General features: G+C 39.2%; 1 protein-coding gene and 1 pseudogene across 1 annotated transcript in view; both read left to right on the top strand.

Moving 5' to 3' along the window:
• Nucleotides 1-298: 298 nt before the first annotated feature.
• CUNH1orf87 (chromosome unknown C1orf87 homolog) overlaps nucleotides 299-19,569 on the top strand; it is a 78,325-nt gene continuing 59,054 nt past the window's right edge. The window contains exons 1-2 of the mRNA XM_028106730.2: nucleotides 299-429; nucleotides 18,153-18,387. Of these exons, the coding sequence (XP_027962531.1) occupies nucleotides 323-429; nucleotides 18,153-18,387 (342 nt within the window). The 5' untranslated portion in view covers nucleotides 299-322. The remainder of the gene's footprint in view (nucleotides 430-18,152; nucleotides 18,388-19,569) is intronic.
• On the top strand, nucleotides 2,221-3,475 carry LOC114212013 (SWI/SNF-related matrix-associated actin-dependent regulator of chromatin subfamily E member 1 pseudogene; annotated as a pseudogene).

Genomic DNA, 19,569 nt, shown 5'->3' on the forward strand with positions numbered 1-19,569 from the left:
GGCTCAGTAGACCTGTTTTGCAGACCTCTTGAGTGGGACTCCCAATTCTGCTCATTACTGATTCTATGCTACTGAGTAAATTACATAACTACATTATGCCTGTTCCCTCAAATGTAGGACAAGAATGATAATAGGAATTGAGAATATCTTACTCATGCCTTTATTAGGAATGTCAAATGAGATAAGATAGGTAAAGCACTTGGTCCTGCTGTTATTTTTGTTAATATTGACAAGGATGCTAAACTGACTAATGGGAAATCAAGAGGAAGAAAGATTTACTTATTTTCCAACCCAAGGATTTGAAAGGCCTTTGAGAAGAAGCATGCCTTCTGTGTGGGAGACTCCCGGTGGATCAGAAGCAATGCCTGAGACAGTGATGAAAATCATTGGAAGTAAACACTTTCGGTACCTTGTGGAGAAGCCAAAGATGTAAGTTTACTGTTTGACAAATACCTGTTTTGCTGGGAAGATAATGAAGTCTGGGGCTTTTTTTCTTTAATCTAGAAATTTACATTTTTTAAAATGTCCATGGAAAATTAAGCCATTAAGAAGTAACAGTAGAAGTAAAATAGTGTTGATAACTTCCATGCACCCTGTTTTCCTGATATTTTTCATCTTTTTAATTCCCCTTACTCTTTAATTACTTAGGCAGATTCTCCAAATAGATGAGGAATATAAGCCTTGAGACATTTATAACTATTAATGGGGTATTGCTGCTGCTTTTCATCACGTCTGTAATCTACTACATGTAGTAATTTTGGGGGGGGAGGGGGAAGAGTATTAGTTAATTTGTGATGAATTAAAGGAATGGGATTAATAATGAATCATAAATTATAAGATTTTCACTTATTCTTATTTATATTCTATACTCCTCCAAGCAGGGCCTTAGCTAGCTAAAGGGTCTTTCTTCCCTTCAAGCTCATCACAGTCATATTTGAGGGAGGACACTCAGGTATCTCTAAAATTCACCAGGTACTTGGCACAGAAGGATATGACTAGGTCTCCCTTCTAGCATTTTGGTGGTTCACAAAAGAAAAAGAAGGCACTAGACCCGCCTTTCATGAAGTAGTCATTCCATAAGTAGCAGCAGTCAATAGGTGCCTCTCCCACCCAAGATTATGGCCATAGCTTTTGCCTTTATTTCAGAAACCCACAGACAAAACAAATAGACAAACAGAAAAGACCTGGCCTCACAGAACATAGGTGCAGAAAGTAGTGGATGTCATACCTGGCTGTCATCAGAAACATCTAGAAAATCCTTAAAATAAAGATTTGGTGTCCAACCCAAGACCTACTGAATCAGAATCTCTGAAGATGAAGCCATCAGGACCACTGTTAGGGAGCACAGGCTAATTAGCAGGGCAAATTGTTTTAACTCTCTACCATCAGTATTGTCAGCCCAGAGAAATTGCAAAGTGAGTGCTGTAATCAATTAGTAATGTCTGTCCTGGCACAGGCAGTGAGCTTTGCAGCCCATGAGTCCTGCATCTGGGATCCCTACAGAGCTGAGAGATGTGAATTTGAATCCTGGCTCTGTGCCTTCCTGGCCTTTCAACATCGAAAAAGTGAATTAATATCCCTGGCCTCAGATTCTACCATCTCTCAAGTAAGGCTAAAACACATGTATCTAATAGGGTTGTTGTGAGGACCAAATGAGAAAATAGTATGCAAAACCCCTTTCCAGTGCCTAGTAGTATATTCAGCATGCTCAGTCAGTGGTTCTGCTTTATTATTGAAGCATATCTTTCCAGGGATATAAGACATTTAATAAAAAAACATTAGATTAGATACATAAATTGTGAAATAAAAGACACAGTTCTGTTTCTTCTATGATAACTGTAAAAAAAAAGTTTAAAAAATATCAAGATAGGTTGCTTTGTTTCTGTTTTCTATAGGTTTGATGTTACTGTTGCTGGAATGACAAAGGACCATTAACATGCTTTGCTAAAATATTTCTGTATGGTTCAAAAATAAATGATTCTCAAAAGGGTTTTTGTTGCTGAGGTAAGGACAGACCCACCACTATCATGCCGTGCATGTCCCAAAATCTGTCTCTGAAGCATTTTAGTTGTGTTGCATCTATACCTTCCAGACTGAGCCTCAAGAGGGCTTTTTCTTTGGGTTGAATCTGTTGATTCCCACTCAATCTGTTGAGTCCATTAGTAAAATATCTATGTAAGAAACATAAGTGAGGCTTTTTCTGCCCGCGGTATCTCAGATTCATTCTTAAGGAACTGAGAACTTAATCTTCCAAAATGTCAAAAAGACCATCTTATGCCCCACCTCCCACTCCAGCTCCTGCAACACAAATGCCCACCAGGGTTTATGGGATATAATCCATTCAGTCATCTCACCTGCAACAACTAGAGGCTGGGAAGGAACCCGGGCACCAACAGTCAGGTCATGGCATCTTCTGGTATTACAATTCCAAAACCCCCAAAGCCACCAGATGAGCCACTGATGGCCTACATGAGGTATAGCAGAAAGGTCTGGGATCAATTAAAATCTTCCAAACCTGATCTAAAGTTGTGGGAGATTGGCAAGATTATTGGTGGCATGTGACGAGATCTCACTGATGAAGAAAAACAAGAATATTTAAATGAATATGAAGCAGAAAATATAGAGTACAATTAATCTATGAAGGCCTATCATAATCCCCCCCCAACATACCTTGCTTACATAAACGCAAAAAGTCATGCAGAAGCTGCTTTGAGGAAGAAAGTCAACAGAGAGTCTCACATGGAAAAAGGAGAACCTTACATGAGTGTTCAGCCTGCTAAAATCCAGATGATCCTGATGATGGCTTTGCAGTGACGCACAAGGCCACCACCCAAACCGCCGCCTCATCAGTGAAATCCTTAGTGAGAGAGTGGTGCCAGACATTCGGTCAGTTGTCACAACAGCTAGAATGCAAGTCCTCAAACGACAGGTCCAGTCCTTAATGGCTCATCAGTGAAAACTAGAAGCTGAACTTCTTCAAATAGAGGAGTGACACCAGGAAAAGAAGAGGAAATTCCTGGAAAGCACAGATTCATTGAACAGTGAACTTCAAAGTTTGTGTGGTTTGAAAGTCGGAGTGGATATGGAAAAAACTGTGGCTGAAATTGCACAGGCAGGGGAACAGGCTTAAAAAAGGTAGGAGGAAAGGGAGAAAGAAGCAGCAGAGCAAGCTGAACTTGGTCAAAGCAGCATGGTTCCTGAGCAAGAGCAAGCTGCGAGGAAGACCAAGGAGAAGAAAGATGACAAGAGCATCCCAATGGAGACAGAGGAGACACGCCTTGAAGAAGTGACAGAAAGCCAACTGAATGGTGAAGAAGGCATGTCTATTCCTGAGGACAAGGAGAGCAGACAGGAGGGGGTGGACAGTATGGCTGAGGGAGGGGCCTGTGAGAGTAACACCGGCTCAGAGAGCCACAGGGCCACAGTGGAGGAGCCACCAACAGACCCCACGCCGGAAGACAAGAAGACAGAATAAATGTCGCCTTGTTCGATGTGTTCTAAATACTTTTTTAAATGGAAAAAAATGTTTTTTGAGTTAAAAAAAAAAATAAGTGAAAGCCAAAAAAAAAATGAAGAAGTCTCTAAAAAGAAAAATCACAAATGAATAATGGATGGAAAACAGAAATCTTCCTGTATAACCACATTTAGTTCAGATTTTCTGCAGGATATGCGGAGAGGATGGAATAGTATGTCAGACTTGAACGTGATCTTCATGGTGTAAATCAGTGTATTAATTTGCTAGGGCTGCTGTGTCAAAGCTCCACAAACTGGGTGGCTTAGATAATACAGAAATATCTCACAGTTTTGGGGGCTAGAAGTCTGAAATCAAGGTGTTGGTAGAGACGTGCCCCCTCTGTAGCTGCCCCAAAAGGAGAGCTTCCAGGTCTCTCTCCCTGCTTCTGGTAGTCTTATGCCTCATGGCAGCATAACTCTAAAATTCACATGGCAGTCTCTCTGCATATGTGTCTGTGTACAAATTTCCCCTTTCTATAAGAACACCAGTCAATTGGATTAGGGCCCCTTCCTATTCTAGTATGACCTCAATTTAACTAATTACATCTGCTATCACCCTATTTCCAAATAAGGTCATATTCTGAGGTCCAGGGGTTTAGGACTTCAACCTATGAATTTTAGGGTTCAATTCAGCCCATAACAACCAATCTTCTGTTTTACAGATGAGATAACTGAGGCCTTGGTTGGGCTTGAAGTGAGGCCGGTTACTAAGAACTAAGACTGGAGTTGAGCTCCCTCCCTCTGTCCTTAATTTAGCCTGTACAGTTATTGACAGATGAAAGGAAAATACTCAATACCCATTTAGTAGTCAAGTTCCTCACAAAAGAGATCAATCTCCAGGCTTCAAAGAGCAAAACAAGTGTCTCTGAATTTTTCCACCAGCATTTGCCTCCCAGATCACTCCACCAGACTTCCAACCTGCACTTTCTCTCTTTCTCTAATCCATTTTATAAAGGCGTGCTCCCCAAAGGGTAATCCATGGACCACCAGCATCAGCTTCACCTGATGAATCGCAGGCCCCTCTCCAGACACAGTGAATCACAATCTGCATTTTTGTCAATTCCCAGGTGACTCTATGCAACATTACAGTTTGAGAAGCCCACTTCTCAAGTACGGCCAGCATCATCTTTCTAAAATGCAGATCTAATGAGGTGCCGCCACCTCTAGCCTCAGATTCACCCACTCCCTCCCCCGTGGGCTTCCATAGCACCCTTAAGGGACTGTTATACTCTGTGACAATTTCCTATGCATTTCTGGCTCCTCTATTTAGCCCATGTGCACAACCGCACCCTCAGCACTAAGTACAAAGTCTTATACATATTGAAAACCTAATAAATTAGCTACAGCACAATGGGTACCAAGAAAAATAAAGATCTAGAAAGATAATACTCAGTTGCTTTCAATCCAAGTCTAAAGACCCATGTTGCTAAAGTAGCATGCAGATATTACCATAGGACCCTAAGTAGTAATCTTTGATAGCTCATGGAAAGCAAGATAATGCCAACTGACAGGAGACAAATATTCCCATTTTCTAAAAGGAGATAAAAGTGGGTAATAAAACCACAAAATTTGAGGCTTGTGGACAATCCCTGGCAAAATTGCAGGCCAAAGAAATAAATATATTAGTTGTGAAAACAAAAACACAAAAATGATGGTCACTAAGGGTTGGTACATGTTGACTAAAACCAGATTATGCCAACATGGTGGTGATTGAACAACTGATGTCAACATTCTGTGTTAGAGGTGGAGAGGTTGAGAGGATTTGTGTGTGACCCTGTTTTTAGTCAACATTTTTTAATCCATAACTGAAATCACTTCAGTAAACATGTAGGTAGAAGAATGCTGGAAAGCCTTGGCAGAAAAATGAGCTAAAACCAACAAGATGAAATCAATGGAGATATACGCAAAATCTGTCCTCAGATAAGAGTACATGTAAATGATTATATTGAATAAATGTTTGGGGTTTACTTGTTGTGAAATAATAGAAAATATATCTCTTGGTCTCTGCTCTCAGTTCCTGGCATAGAGCTCCTAAAACCCTTGCAGTTTCCTAAGAGATAAGAGCACCAGGTGCATCTTTTGTCCTAATATTTGGTCTTTGACCCTGGTTCCTGACACAAAGCCCCTAAATCCCATAGGATTTCCTGGGTGATGCAGTGTCTCTGCTCCCATGAGGATACTCTCAATAGGCTCTGGACAGTTTCAGGATGGAGGCTGGTCACCAGAAAGACCAAGCCATGATTACAAACTTAGAACTTTCAGCCCTACCCTCCATCTTCTGGAAAGGGGAGAGAGGCTGGAGATTGAGTTAATGATTGAGCATAACTACATGATGAAGCCTCCCTAAAAATCTCAAAAGTGTGGGGTTCAAAGAGTTTCCAGATTGCCGAACACATCTATGTGCTGGGAGGGTGGTGTACCTGGAGAGGGCATAGATGTTCCATGCCCTTTCCCACATACCTTGCCTTGTGCATCTCTTCCATTTGGCTATTCCTAAATTATATCCTTTTATATAAATCAGTAATCTGGTAAGTAAACTGTTTTCCTGAGTTCTGTGAGCTGCTCTAGCAATTTCATCAAACCTGAGGAGGGGGTTGTGAGAATCCTGATTTATAGTAGGGCTATCAGAAAGACGGGGAATAACCCAGACTTGTGATTGATGTCTGAAGGGAGTGGGACAGTCTTGTGGGACGGAGCCCTGAACCTGTGGGGTCTGTGCTAACTCTAGGTAGATGGTATCAGAACTTGATTGAATTGTAGGGATACCCAGCTAGTATTGAAGAATTGCTTGGTGGGGGGAAACCCACACACATTTGGTGACTGGCCGTATGTGGTAGTTGTAGAGAGTAGAGGATAAAATGGAGTGTTTTCCCCTTTACATTTCTGTTTGTGCTCAGCGTGAGCCGAAAGGATCCACGGAGAGGGACGCAGGAGGCCCAATGTATTCAGAACTGGATATGCCACCAGGGCAATACTGTACCTCCTTCTACATGCCACCTTTTAGGAGGGACCCTGGCACACTAAAAGTGTGGGCACTAAAGGTGTAGCATGATGGAAGGTCCAGGGTATGAACTGTGGCTTAGGGGAACATTTACAGAATCTGGGGATTGAATTGTTAAGTAAAAGAGGAATTGGGTCCATTTCAAGAAATGCCCATGAGTAGAGATGCTTCCAGTGAATAAAGGTGGCCTCTATAGTTCCTTCGAATGCCAAGAATCAGTGACCCAAAGCACTTCATTCCATAGTTACATTGCTGTTGGTACAGTATTGTTCAATTCAGGGGAAGCTGGCTACAAATTTTTATGGGAAAAGGTAGCAGATATTTGTTATAATGTGTGTTGATATTGATAGCCTAGAAATAAAAGTTTTGGTGTTTTCCCACATGATTATCCTGGAGCCCATATTCTGTTATTTTTGGATCCCTCAAAGCCCTTCATATTAATACATTATTTTTTTTCTTTCTTGAACTTTTTAAAATCACTAATGTTAACAGTTTTAGAAATTAATGCATATATGGAATTCCATCAACATCCTTTCCACAAACATTGAGCACCTACTGAGTGCCAAGCCTTGGGAATACAGCAATATATCTAAACTTCCAATGATGGAAGACACATAGTAGACATATGAATAATGACTGTTCAAGTGAGCATAGTGCCGTGAGGAAAAATAGGGGAGGATCATAAGGGTATGTTCAGTCTCGAAGGGTGTTCCCAGAAGGCCTCTTTGAGCAAGTTATTAGTTAGCAGTGAGCTGGCTAGGAGTGGTCTGACTTCAGCCTGGAGGGCATGACTCACTGGATTCCAGCTTTCCATAAAACCAGCAGTTCTAGTTTCTTCTTCCTGCTCCTGCCTCCAAAGAAGAGGCTGCAACTTCCCACAGCCTCAAGTTCTGCAAATATTAGACATCTGGCTTTCCCAGCAACCGCTGTACACAGCACCTGGTACGAACCGCACCTAAACTGACCACCTGGAGCCCAAGCCAATTTTTTTGTACAAGGCTGCCTTATGCTCACTTCATAAAAAGTGAGAGAACGTGGTTTTCCAGGAGCACAGTACCCAGAGATCAGGGCACCCACGTAGCTGCCGCTATCCTGCCCGGGAGGAGGTTCAGCCTTTCCCAAGTGACACCACAGGTGTTCGCCATGATCCTGGTGCCTCCACAGATCTGCTCAGAGAGTAAACCACGCAAATCCCCTGAGGAAAGAACATTGTGGGCAGAGGGAACGGCGAATAGAAAGCCTCACGACATGTTTAGGGGGGAGCAAGGAAGCCAATGTTGGTGCAGCAGAGTGCACAAGGGGCGAGGGGATAGGAAATGAGGTCAGAGAGGCCAGCAGGGCTCAGATCTCGGGCTGTGTGGACCATGGTAGGAACTTAGGATTTGCTCTATGTAGAATGGGAAGCCATTGGAAAATTGTGAGCACCAGAAGTCACAGTCTAAAGGATGGTTCTGGCTGCTGTGTGGGCGATAAATTGGAAGAGACCTGAGTAAAAAGAAAGAGACTATTTAGGGAGTCATTATGGTAATCCACACAGGAGATTGTAGAAATGACCAATTATAGTCTCTATAGAAAACCTGGATAAAACTTTGTGATTTAAGAATTCAAGTACCCTACTCAATGAATCATGGAACACTACATCAAAAACTAATGATGTAATGTATGGTGATTAACATAACAATAAAAAAATTTAAAAAAAGGAATTCAAGTACCCTACTTATTCCTTTTTGAAAAGAAATAACTGATCATAATGCCTTATCTTTGTTTATTGCTTTTCTTGCTATATAATCTGTATACCTTAATATCCAGGAACTCAATCTTTCTTTAAAACAGAGCAACATCACAGCACACACTATTATATCCATTTTCACGAATTCAAAGTGATGGAGTAGTATGTTAAAATCATACTTCTTTTATGCCTTTTTACTACAGGAAGCTGTTTCTTTATTAATCTCCTACAAAGTGTTGCAAGACATAGGCATAAAACCTTCAGTAAGAGTATATGGCATTATGTGAATGAATGCCAAATCAGTGATATAAAAAAAAATAGGTGTCTATCAATCCTAAATATTTGAAATATTAACTAAAAATATTTTTTAAAAATAGAATAAAAAGTAAACAGAAAAAACAATACACTATTTATAAGATTTATGACAGGGGAAAAATTAATCCTCTTAATGTATGAAGAGCTCCTGCAAATCAGTAGGAAAAGGATGACAGCCAGCCCAGTTTCACAAAGTGGCAGAAGATCTAGATGGGAAATTCACAAAAGAAGAAATAAAAATGAACATTAGATATGTGTGTGATGGGGGCGGGGGAGATTCAATGTGATTGGCACAAAAAAAATTTAAACAGCAAGGAGACATTATTTCTACCAATAAAACCAGAAATATTTTATAATGGAAATATCCAGGGTTGACAAGGATTTAGAAGAAAAGAGTACTCATATGCTATTGGCTTTTAAGTATACTTTCAGAAGCCTTAAAAGTACATGTACTTTGTGATGAGCACTGGGTGTTACATGTAAGTGATGAATCACTAAATTCTACTCCTGAAACCAATATTACGCTATATGTTAACTAACTAGAATTTAAATAAAAACTTTTAAAAAAGTGTATGTACTTTGGCAGAAGAGCTCTATCCATGACTCAATTCTGTAGAAACAGTTATAGATGGATAGATGGTTTGGTTTCAAAAATTTACATAATAATGTACAAGCCAGGTCCAGTAGGAAACAGATCACCTAATTCAGATGAGGTTGATTCAAGAAGGGTTTGTTTATAAGAGTAGGAGAAATGTAAAAGCTGTAGCAGGAACCACAGGCTTGCAGAGGCAAAGTTGTGACCAGCTTTCAGTCTGCAGAAATGGAAAGAGGAGAATGCTGCCGAGGAGGGAACACTCTGTAGCTCAGGCCACCTTGAGAAAGGTAATGACCTTTGAGCAAGAAACATAGGGACCTTAAGGCAATGTTGAAGGACAGAGCCATCTTCTGCCAGGGCTACGTATTGGCCAAAACCAGCCAGAATCAGAAGGCATGAGAGCAGATCATTAGTCCACACAGATCAGCTTCCTGGGGTAAGGAAGGAGGCAGGGAGCTAGCAGCAAAGGAATACGTCCAGTAAGACAGCAATATTTAAATTAGTAAAAACGGGGGAACAGTAAATGTTCAACAAAATAGGACCAGTTAAATAAACTCTTGTATCTGCATGCAATGAAATACTATTAAGACATTTAAAATGTTCTCACAGAGACATAAGTATCAATGTGTAACAATATCTGCATTAAATTGTGGACTGGAAATTCTTTTAAAAGATTATAAAACAGTATAATCCTAGTTTGGTTTAAAAGCAAAACAAAACAAGTTCCTGTGTGCCTATGTGGAAATTTTCTACAAAGAGATAATATAATACCTTGCCACATTTAGTTTAACCACTTATAATTTTGAGGAATCACAGATTTATACTTGTGTAGTACCTTTTTTTAGAACTTAATTTTTTAGAGCAGTTTTAGATTCACAGCAAAATCGAGAGGAAGGTACAGAGATACCACATACACCCTCTGCTCAGATTAATGCATCAACTCCCCGATTATCTGCATCCCCCACCAAAGTGAGACATTTGTTACAGTTGATGAACTCACACTGACACAGCATGATCACCTAAACTCTATAGTTTCCATTAGGGTTCACTCCTGGTGTCCTACATTCTAAGGTTTTGGACAAATGTATAATAATAAGTATCCATCATTATATTGGCATACAAAGTATTTTCCCTGCCCTAAAAATACTGTGCTCCATCTATTCATCCCTCTCCTCCTTCCCTATAGTATACTTTTTTTAAATCCATGATCTCCTGATACCCCAGTTTTGTTCAACCTAATTAAACAAAATAACATAGCAATAATTATTACTCCCTATTCCCATAGACCATGTGGATGTATCCAGAGGGTAGTCCAGAGAGAGAACTGTTTGTGTTACATCCTCTCACAATATGGACAGAAGTCCTACTCAGAAATTGTGCCTCAAAGCACTGAGATAACTGGGAGAAAGGTGAGCCAGTTGCACGATCACTTTGCTTAGACTTTCACAAAAGTGAAACAGGCTAGAATGCAGGGTAAAGGACGTTAAATTTCAAGCTGATAAAGTCTGGCTCAAAGATTTAAAAGCAGCCCAGTCTGCAGAATTCCTAGGTATAATCCACCTGAGGACATCATGACGAGACAACGTTTGGGCTGCTTTTGTTTATTTTTTCTATAAAATCAAGGAAAATGATTGTGAAAAATTGTGCTTAATCAGAGCAGATTTTGATACTGATTAATCTGCATTGTTTTTTAAAGTGAGTGACTTCTAGAACTTGTATTCACTGTTACTCGTAAATTACAAGGTGGTCAGTTAGATTACATGATCTCTTTTTACCTATTTAAATAAATTTTCCTCAGTTCTTATGTACTACAAAACTTTGGTCTTTTGAACTTTAGTTTTGCCTATCAATAAAGTTCAGAGGTCCCAAAGGAAAGAGCCTCCCTTCTGTACTCAGGTGACGAGGGAGGTGTTTATAAAGGAGACAGCACTCTACTTTATGACTAATATAAAATTATCATTTGCCAAGGGTTGACTGAGAACCAGGCTCAGTGCTAAATATTTTATACATCTTATTTTGATAAGGATTATTTTTCTAACCTCACAGATGAGAAACTGAAAATTAGAGATGTGAAATAACTTGCCAAAGTCAAATGACATTTGGAGCTAGGATTCAAAATCAGGTCCATGGGACAGATAGTTCATGTCCTCAACTACTATACTAATACTGCTTGTAATTATGGGCAAATTTTGCACAATTATGGAAAGGACTTCCTTTTTCTTTATGCTGTTGTTTCTCAAACTTTAGTGTACCTAGGAATCATTTGACATGTTTGCTAAGAATACAAATTTTCTTGTCCTGTTTTCAGAAATTCCAATTCAATGAGTTCAGTGTTATCCAAATTTGTGTTTTATTATCCAGAATCCTGAATGATTCTCACCTCAGGTGGTCTGAAGTTCAAAGGTTAGAAATCACTGTCATTTTTTCCAAGTATAAGCACTTCATCTAACCTGGGGTATTTTTCTACCTCTCATTTCCTCTTTCAACTACATTTTATATGTCAATTCCTTCGTGAAAGAAGATTCCAAAGTGAAGTTAGCATTGCTAAGAGAAGCATTCAAAACAGGGAGGGGAGGATATTGAGGAAGCAAGGAAGGCCTGTGCACAGTCTCCTGTTTCAATTTTTGGAACACCTTGGACCTTTGACTTGTCAATTGCAACTTGAAAATTGCACATCCACCACCTCCTGGAACACATCCTTCCACTTTGGATGGAAACAGATATAATGTAATATCTATCAACTAAATAGCCACTTGTGTGTTAGTTTAACTCTGTCAGCACTAATCAAAATTCCTTCAAAACAAGCTATATAATCTTGTGGTTTTTGCCTTTTTAAGCCTTCACTATCTGTTTGCAATTTGGAGCGCACTTTCAATTTCAGTCAACCCTGTGTCTCTGAGATTGCAATCCCTCAAGACCCCAAACAAATGCTTTTGCTTGCTTTTCTAGCCTCTTCCTCTTGGTCAACACCTTCATGGAATCATTTCCATCCTCCTTAAGCAGATTTGGTTTGAAATTCCTCTATGATCTCCTTTTCTCATCCTCTATTTTTTCAGTTATCACACTATTTTTCATAAATCTAGAGACAAAACAGTCCATTGAATGCCCAATACAACATTGACCAATAAGGTAGTAATGCATAGCTGAAAGACAAGTCAGAGAGAAGAAAACATCTATGGTATAAATATATATCTCAGGCTGTAGAACTGCATGTAAGTGAAGGAAGAAGGACACAGAGTAGGTGTGTTGGGATATCATTTTCTAAAAGCTAAAAGTGAATCCTAACAAAGAACAATTGTTGATTGGATGGGTTGCTAATTTTGCATCTAAAATCACGCTTTTATTTTATTCTGCCCTGAAAAAAATAAACTTTGGTTATTTTCATTGATGTCAGAATTTGGCTGATGTTATAAGGAAAGAAATGGGATACTTTGTAAATAACTTTGGGAATATAATGAATCCCTTGCCCCTGCGAAGTTTACAAACCAAAGCTGAATGTCAGCCATTTAAGTGTTCTGTAGAGGGACTTTAAGTCTAGCTGGGAAGATAGACTAGATGCCTTTATATATGTTCTTTTTTATTACCATTTTAAAAGAGAATAAAAATCCTGTTGTTTAAAACAGACAGTTTGTATATTATGGGTATAAAATTGAGGAGTAATGCAGAGGAAGGGGCGTATGCTTTAGAGCCACACAAGATCGGACTATGAGTCTGAGATCTCTACTTGCAAGGAGGCCTTGAGTAATGTACTTAACCTCTCTGATCGTCCATTTTTTCATCTGCATAATAGTGATAATAATATCTACTTTTCTGGGGCACCTGGGTGGCTCAGTCAGTTAAGTATCTGCCTTCGGCTCAGGTCATGATCCCAGGATCTGGGATAGAGTCCCACATCGGGTTCCCTGCTCAGCAGGGAGTCTGCTTCTTCCTCTACCCCTCCCCCCTACTTGTGCTCTCTCTATCTCTCTCTCTCAATTAAATAAATAAAATCTTTAAAAAAATAATATCCACTTTTCAGGATTATTAGGATAACATGAAAGAATTTATGTAAATTTATATGTGGTATCTGACACATGAGCATTTAGAATGTTAGCTCATATAATTCCATTGATGAAGAGATGATTTGGGCATAGGTTTGGGACTTAAAGTACTTTAAAAATCTTTCTGAAGACTAAATTTCTATGATAATACATGGTATGGTTCCCTGGCATTAAAAAAAAAAAAAAAAAGGAAGAAAAAGAAAAAAAAAAAAAACCCTCACACTTCATCACAATAACATTTGCTACATTAGCACAGACTTCACATTTCAGCTTCCCCATGGAGTTTGGTGAGATTTTCAGCTGCACTCCCCTCCCCAATCCCATTTTATATTTTTATTTTGTTGTTGTCTTCTTAAAAAAGGAAAGTCTGGTTGTGTTGATTATCTGCTATTACTTCCAAATAAGAACATGCTTTCATTTACTGAAATTAGATCCCCATTCACTGGTTGGCACACTCAGGACTGTCTTTTCCAGAGGGTTGGAGGCCTGTTAGATGGCGCACAGTTGGAAATTGGTGGCACTGAGTCGCTGCCAAGGCTGGCAGACCTTTAAGATGGCATCTGGTGACCTTTTTGCTGAGCCCCCTGGGTCCTCCATTTGAGATTTGATGTTCTCAGCAGGGGTGTAATCCAAATCAAATGTGAGATCTGGTGAGTTGGAGTTACATGGGAGGTGGGCCGATGGGAGGTCTCTGCACTGCTTTGGGCAGAGGATGCTACCAGATGCCCTTGCAATGTTTGTTTCTAACCCTGAGACTCTGAGCTCTAGTAGAGGGTGGCACTGTAGGGTTGGTTTGCAGGAAGAGCCCACTGTGACGGGAGACAACTGAACAGTTTTCGCCTCATTTATTTATCATCCAGCAATACAGTAATCCTCTCTAATTGCTGTAGTTCCAGGATGACACTAAACTCTTCACAGCATCCCTAAGAGCAGCAGCTGAGGTCAGAAGTACATATGAAGAAGCTAGTTATGCCTTGCTTCCAAGAGAGTGTTATGGCATTTTTTTTCTTTCTTTTGAAATGGCAAACTTCTGTTTTCAGTACTTCAGGTAGATAGTACACAAGTCTAGAAGAAAGAACTGTGAGTTTGTGAACAGCGTAACAACCAATGTGTGTTGACAAATTGTTTGTGCTAACAGGCACATGCCATTTCTCAGCTGGGGAGTCATTTCATGATACTTTTAAAGTGCTATGTATGTTTTAAAAAAAACAGCTTTTACTTTGAACAGATTTAACAGGTTATTTTTGGTTTTACATCTACTGTGACTGTTTTAACAGGCAGGCAGATACATTTCACGTTTCTCAGGCAATTCTGTCCTGAGACTGCCCACAAAAGGATTTTGAAGGTGATTAAAGCAAAGCTGATTGTTTCAGCCAGAGGAGTTAACTTTCTGCCCCAAACCCATTTTTGCCTTTAAATCTGCACTCCCTCCTCTTCTATTTTCTGCTCCTCATATAATATAAACCTCCATGGATTCTCTCCTGACCCTATTGGCAGTAAGTAGGCATCTCAGTGCAGTCAGGCCAACTTAGGTTTAAATTCTGGTTCCACTACTGAAAAGCCATGCACAACTGGACAAATCACATAAACTCTCTGAGTCTTAATTACTTCATCCTAAAATGAAAATAATACAAGCACTTACCTATAGGGTTGATCTGAAGATTAACTAACTAGTGTATGTGAGTGGCTATAATGTGACTGTCGTGTAGTTAAATGCTCAGTAATATTTTTGCAACCATTGCAAATCATAGTTATTTCTCTTTCTTATGAACTTCAAACAGCACTGATTCTTTGTAATATTCACTTGACATTGATTTATACACTAATTAGGTATGTTTCATATTTATGCAAATTTTATACCAATTTCTTTGAGCATGTTATAGGAATATATCTATGTATTTATCATATATACACACATAAAAGCGCACATCATATATATAGTCTCACTGAATTTTCACAAATGTGATACACCCTTGCGACAAACACCAAGATAAAAAAACAAAAACAAAAACAAAAAAAACCAGAATACTGCAGATACCATGGAAGGCCCTAGCATTCCCCTCTGGGCTCTACACCTCCCTAAGAAGGTAACCACTATGTAGAAGCTATCGACCTGACTTCTAGAAGCAAGTTAACTTATTATTTGTATTGTTTTTGGACAGCCAAATGAAATTAAATTTCTTGAGGTCAGGGATCATATGTTCTATGTTTTCTCTCATTGCAAGAATTTTTTGTTATATATACACTATTGTTCTCACATTCCCATCTTGCTCTGTTATCATTCTACTGCACCTGTCTGGCAAATCCCAGCCAAATCCCTGTCTGCATCTCCACTAGGACTCCTAGGCAATCCTAGGGAAGAGCATGCACCCTCTCACACTGAAGCCACAAAATTATGGTCTCCAACCTTCATGGCTACTTGGTTGTACCCAGCTGACCTTTTTACTTATTCTCATCAGCTCTTTTCCACTCTTCATAGCAGTTATCTCAAGCCGTCTGCCCTTAGTTCAGATTTCCTTCCCTAGCACTTCCCCCTTGAGAGCCAACAGGTAAGCATACCTTATATATCAAAGAGAAAAGTGAAGCTGCCACCAAATGTACAAATAAATTTGCCTATATCCTCACCTATCTCCCTACCAACCCTACCCTGACGTTTCATTTCATTTCATTTCATTTCATTTCATTTCATTTATCTCTGTTCTCTCTCATCTCACTTTGTCAGGGTTCATCATATTTCATCAATACTATCCTCTCTTTCCCTCTGGCTCAGTGGGTTCTTCACCACTGGTATTTAATGTGTTAAAGTCCCCACAATCCTTCAACATGATAATAATAAAGCCCTATCTGAAACCCATATTGCACTCCAGTCACCAATCCTCTCTCTCTCTCCGCTCTTGCAGCCAAACTTCTTCACAGAGATCATACTTCTGGTATTCGGTTTCTTGGCCCCCTCTTTCCCAAACCTGCTTCAGTCTGGCATCCACCTCCATTAGCTCACAGAAGCTCCTTTGTCAAGATGCCTGTCGACGTTCTTATGGCTTAATCCAATGGACACTTTTTAGACCTCACCCTTCTCCAGAGCCCCTGACACTGTTGACAATGACCTCTCTCTGGAAACATCCTCTTCACTTTGCTTCCAAGACGCCATGCTCCTGGTGTCTCTTCTACCTTACTGAGAATTTCTTCTAAATCTCCTTTTAGGGCTCTTCTGTCTGTAAATGTAGGTGTTCCTCAGAGTTCTTTTTTAGGCCTTCTTTTTGGCCTGTGCTGCCAGACCAAGAGGATTACCATAAAAAATATACACACATTCAAATCATTGACTGTGGTTTGACTTTTTCAAATCAACAAGTATCAGAGCGACTGTTTTATGCTCAGATAATGTGTCATGCTTTAAAATGGATCTTTTCTAGCACTAGGTGTTATACACAAACAATGAATCATGGAACACTACATCAAAAACTAATGATGTATTGTATGGTGACTAACATAACATAATAAAATAAAATAAAATTTAAATAAAATAAAATAAAAGGGCTCTTTTCCATTGTATCAGTACTAACAGCTAGAATTTATAGAGTGCTTTCTATAGCTATATTGAAATTGATTTTTCCTGATTATAAAATAATATTTTGTCATGTAAAAAATTTAGAATAATAATGTTATAAGATATTATGGTAATATTCTGAGCTCTACTACCCAGAGACACTTACTGTCCATTTCTGGCATATTTCTTTTTAGATATACTATGTACTCTCGCACATAAACACATATATTATGCATACAAGTTTTACATAGTAGAGATAATTACATTTTTCACTTATTTGTATAACTGGACATGTTCTTGTGTCATTAAAATTATTCCCAACTATTTTCATAGCTTTATAAATTCTATCATATGAACATAGAGTCAAATACTCAACATATTCACCTATTACTAAATACTTAGAGTTTAAAATTTTTCTTCCGTATTTTTTCCCATAATACACAATCTTAAATATTGATTTAGTAGGTTAAACCATTGCAACTTCCTGACTCACTCTTCATATGTTTTTTCAGGTCACCCACTATGTTAATTATGTCTATTTCTATGGCCATTAGCATTTGACTTTCTTATTTCCAAAGAAGTTTCCTAAATTTAAATCGATGTCTTATATAATTGTTTCGATTTGTGAGTCTTTAGTTATTAAACAAGGTTGAATCTTTTTAAAATTGTGTTTATTATTTGTATTTCTTTGAATCATTCCTAGTTTCTTTTTTCCTTCTCTTTTCTCTATTTAATACTAAACTTGAGTGGAGGACTACTGGGAGAAAAAGAAACCACAGGATGAGGCACCTGAGAGACACAGAGCAGGACTAGAGCTAGCAACCCCCCTTGACTGGAGTTCTTCTTCTAGTTGCAAACACTGAAAATACCCATTAGATTTGTCAGTAAGATATGTGATAACCTGTAGTGTTCATTTTTGATGCTGCCGTTACTTACATTAAGGGTCTGAGAGCAGATGGATAGATTCTCTCTCTCTCTCTTTTTTTTAAAGATTTTATTTATTTATGTGACAGAGAGAGAGCGAGAGAGGGAACACAAGCAGGGGGAGTGGGAGAGGGAGAAGCAGGCTTCCCGCGGAGCAGGGAGCCCGATGCGGGGCTCGATCCCAGGACCCTGGGATCACGACCCGAGCCGAAGGCAGACGCTTAACGACTGAGCCACCCAGGCGCCCCTGGATAGATTCTCTTTATCAATATGAGGAAGAGGGTAGGAGAAGTTCAACTCGGAGAAGATAATAATACAGTCTCTCTATGGTAAATGAGTCATACACAGATAATCAATGTTTACTCTTCATTCCACCATGCTGAGTTACCACTGTTCACACCACCAGACTAACACCTTCTGTTTCTTATGCCAGCCTAGTGTATGCAGAGTCTGCCCTGTGAGTAACAAAGTGCAAAACTGTTTCTTCACAGCAAGGAATATGAGAACCTGAAGGCAGAAACTCAAACAGTACTCCAGAAATCCATGATTGGTGGTGCAAAGCAGATGAGCAGAGACTCTCCAGCTCCTACTAATCCTACTGATCATCAAATCAATCATAACTCAGATGATAAGGAAGAAAGCAAGCACCCAGAGAACAATCAGAAACCAGAGAACAACCAGAAATTCCTGACAGGAGCACTCAGGAGCAGATTTCTGGATGGCAAAGTGAGTGACAAATACCCAAACTTTTCTTGGTAATTGACCAGGAAAATTCAGAATTAGTTTGGAAACAGATTCACACCACACGCTCTTGTACTAATGGTAATTAATATATTTTGCATAAGATAGACTTGGAGTTCATTTTTTTAAATCTGAAACTAAATTTTTAGGTCATTTTGTATATTGCATCCTGGTTGACCACTAATTGAGTTGGCCAACCTACTCTATCGGCGGCTAACTCGGTGATACTCATACAGTGATCCAAGTAAATGTACATGCAAATTTGGGTTGTGTTGGAGGGGGAAGGTCTGTCTGCTTTAACATTACAGAAAGAGATCATTTATTTTCAAAATCCAATGCAACCATGTCTACATATCAAAAAATTATCAGCCAAAATCTTGATAGAAATATACATCACTGTACTCTGTTAAAAATCAACCAAACAATCCACAACAAACTAACTTGATAATGATGAATCTATATGATTAGTAATTTGTAATTAAAAAGCAAGAATAGCAGCAATTGAAAACTGGATCCAAATCAAGACAAAATTAATGATTCATTGATAACAAAGTACCATTTCCAAAAATTGCTGAAATTGCAATTAGACGGATACATAGAGTAGGAGTTTTGCAGTGCTGCCAAGTATTAAGTGACAGCCAAATATTTTAGTAGAATACTGAATTAGAGTCTGCAGTAAACTCTAACATAACTATTTTTAGTTTATAATTTTAATAGCCCTTACTAAATCACTCAGATACTAGCTAGTCTTTAGTCATCTGAGAAAATAAAAGCCTATGGATTTGTGGTCTTTTGCTCATGAGAACTCTGCAAAGCTTATAATTTAAAGTGGTTAATGGCCCCGCAATGGACCTGAGACCATACTCTGCAAGGTCTAGTTGAACATGGGTCCAGAAATAAAAGTGACTTGCCCAAAACGTCAGTGGCACAGCCTATACTGCAACTAGAACTTTCGAAATCCCCAGGTAATGCATTATTTTGACTTTTTTTTTTAAGATTTTACTTATTTATTTGAGAAAGAGAGAGAGAGCATGAGCAGGGAAGGGAGGTAGGGGGAGAGGGAGAAGCAGGCTCCCTGTTGACACTGGGCTCCATCCCAGGGTCCTGGGATCATGACCTGAGCTGAAGGCAGATGCTTACCTGACTGAGCCACCCAGGTGCCCCTCT

This window comes from Eumetopias jubatus, unplaced genomic scaffold (genome assembly GCF_037043125.1).
Source record: "Eumetopias jubatus isolate StellerSeaLion01/CBP00866 unplaced genomic scaffold, mEumJub1_p1.0 scaffold_4, whole genome shotgun sequence".
Classification (NCBI taxonomy): Eukaryota; Metazoa; Chordata; class Mammalia; order Carnivora; family Otariidae; genus Eumetopias; species Eumetopias jubatus.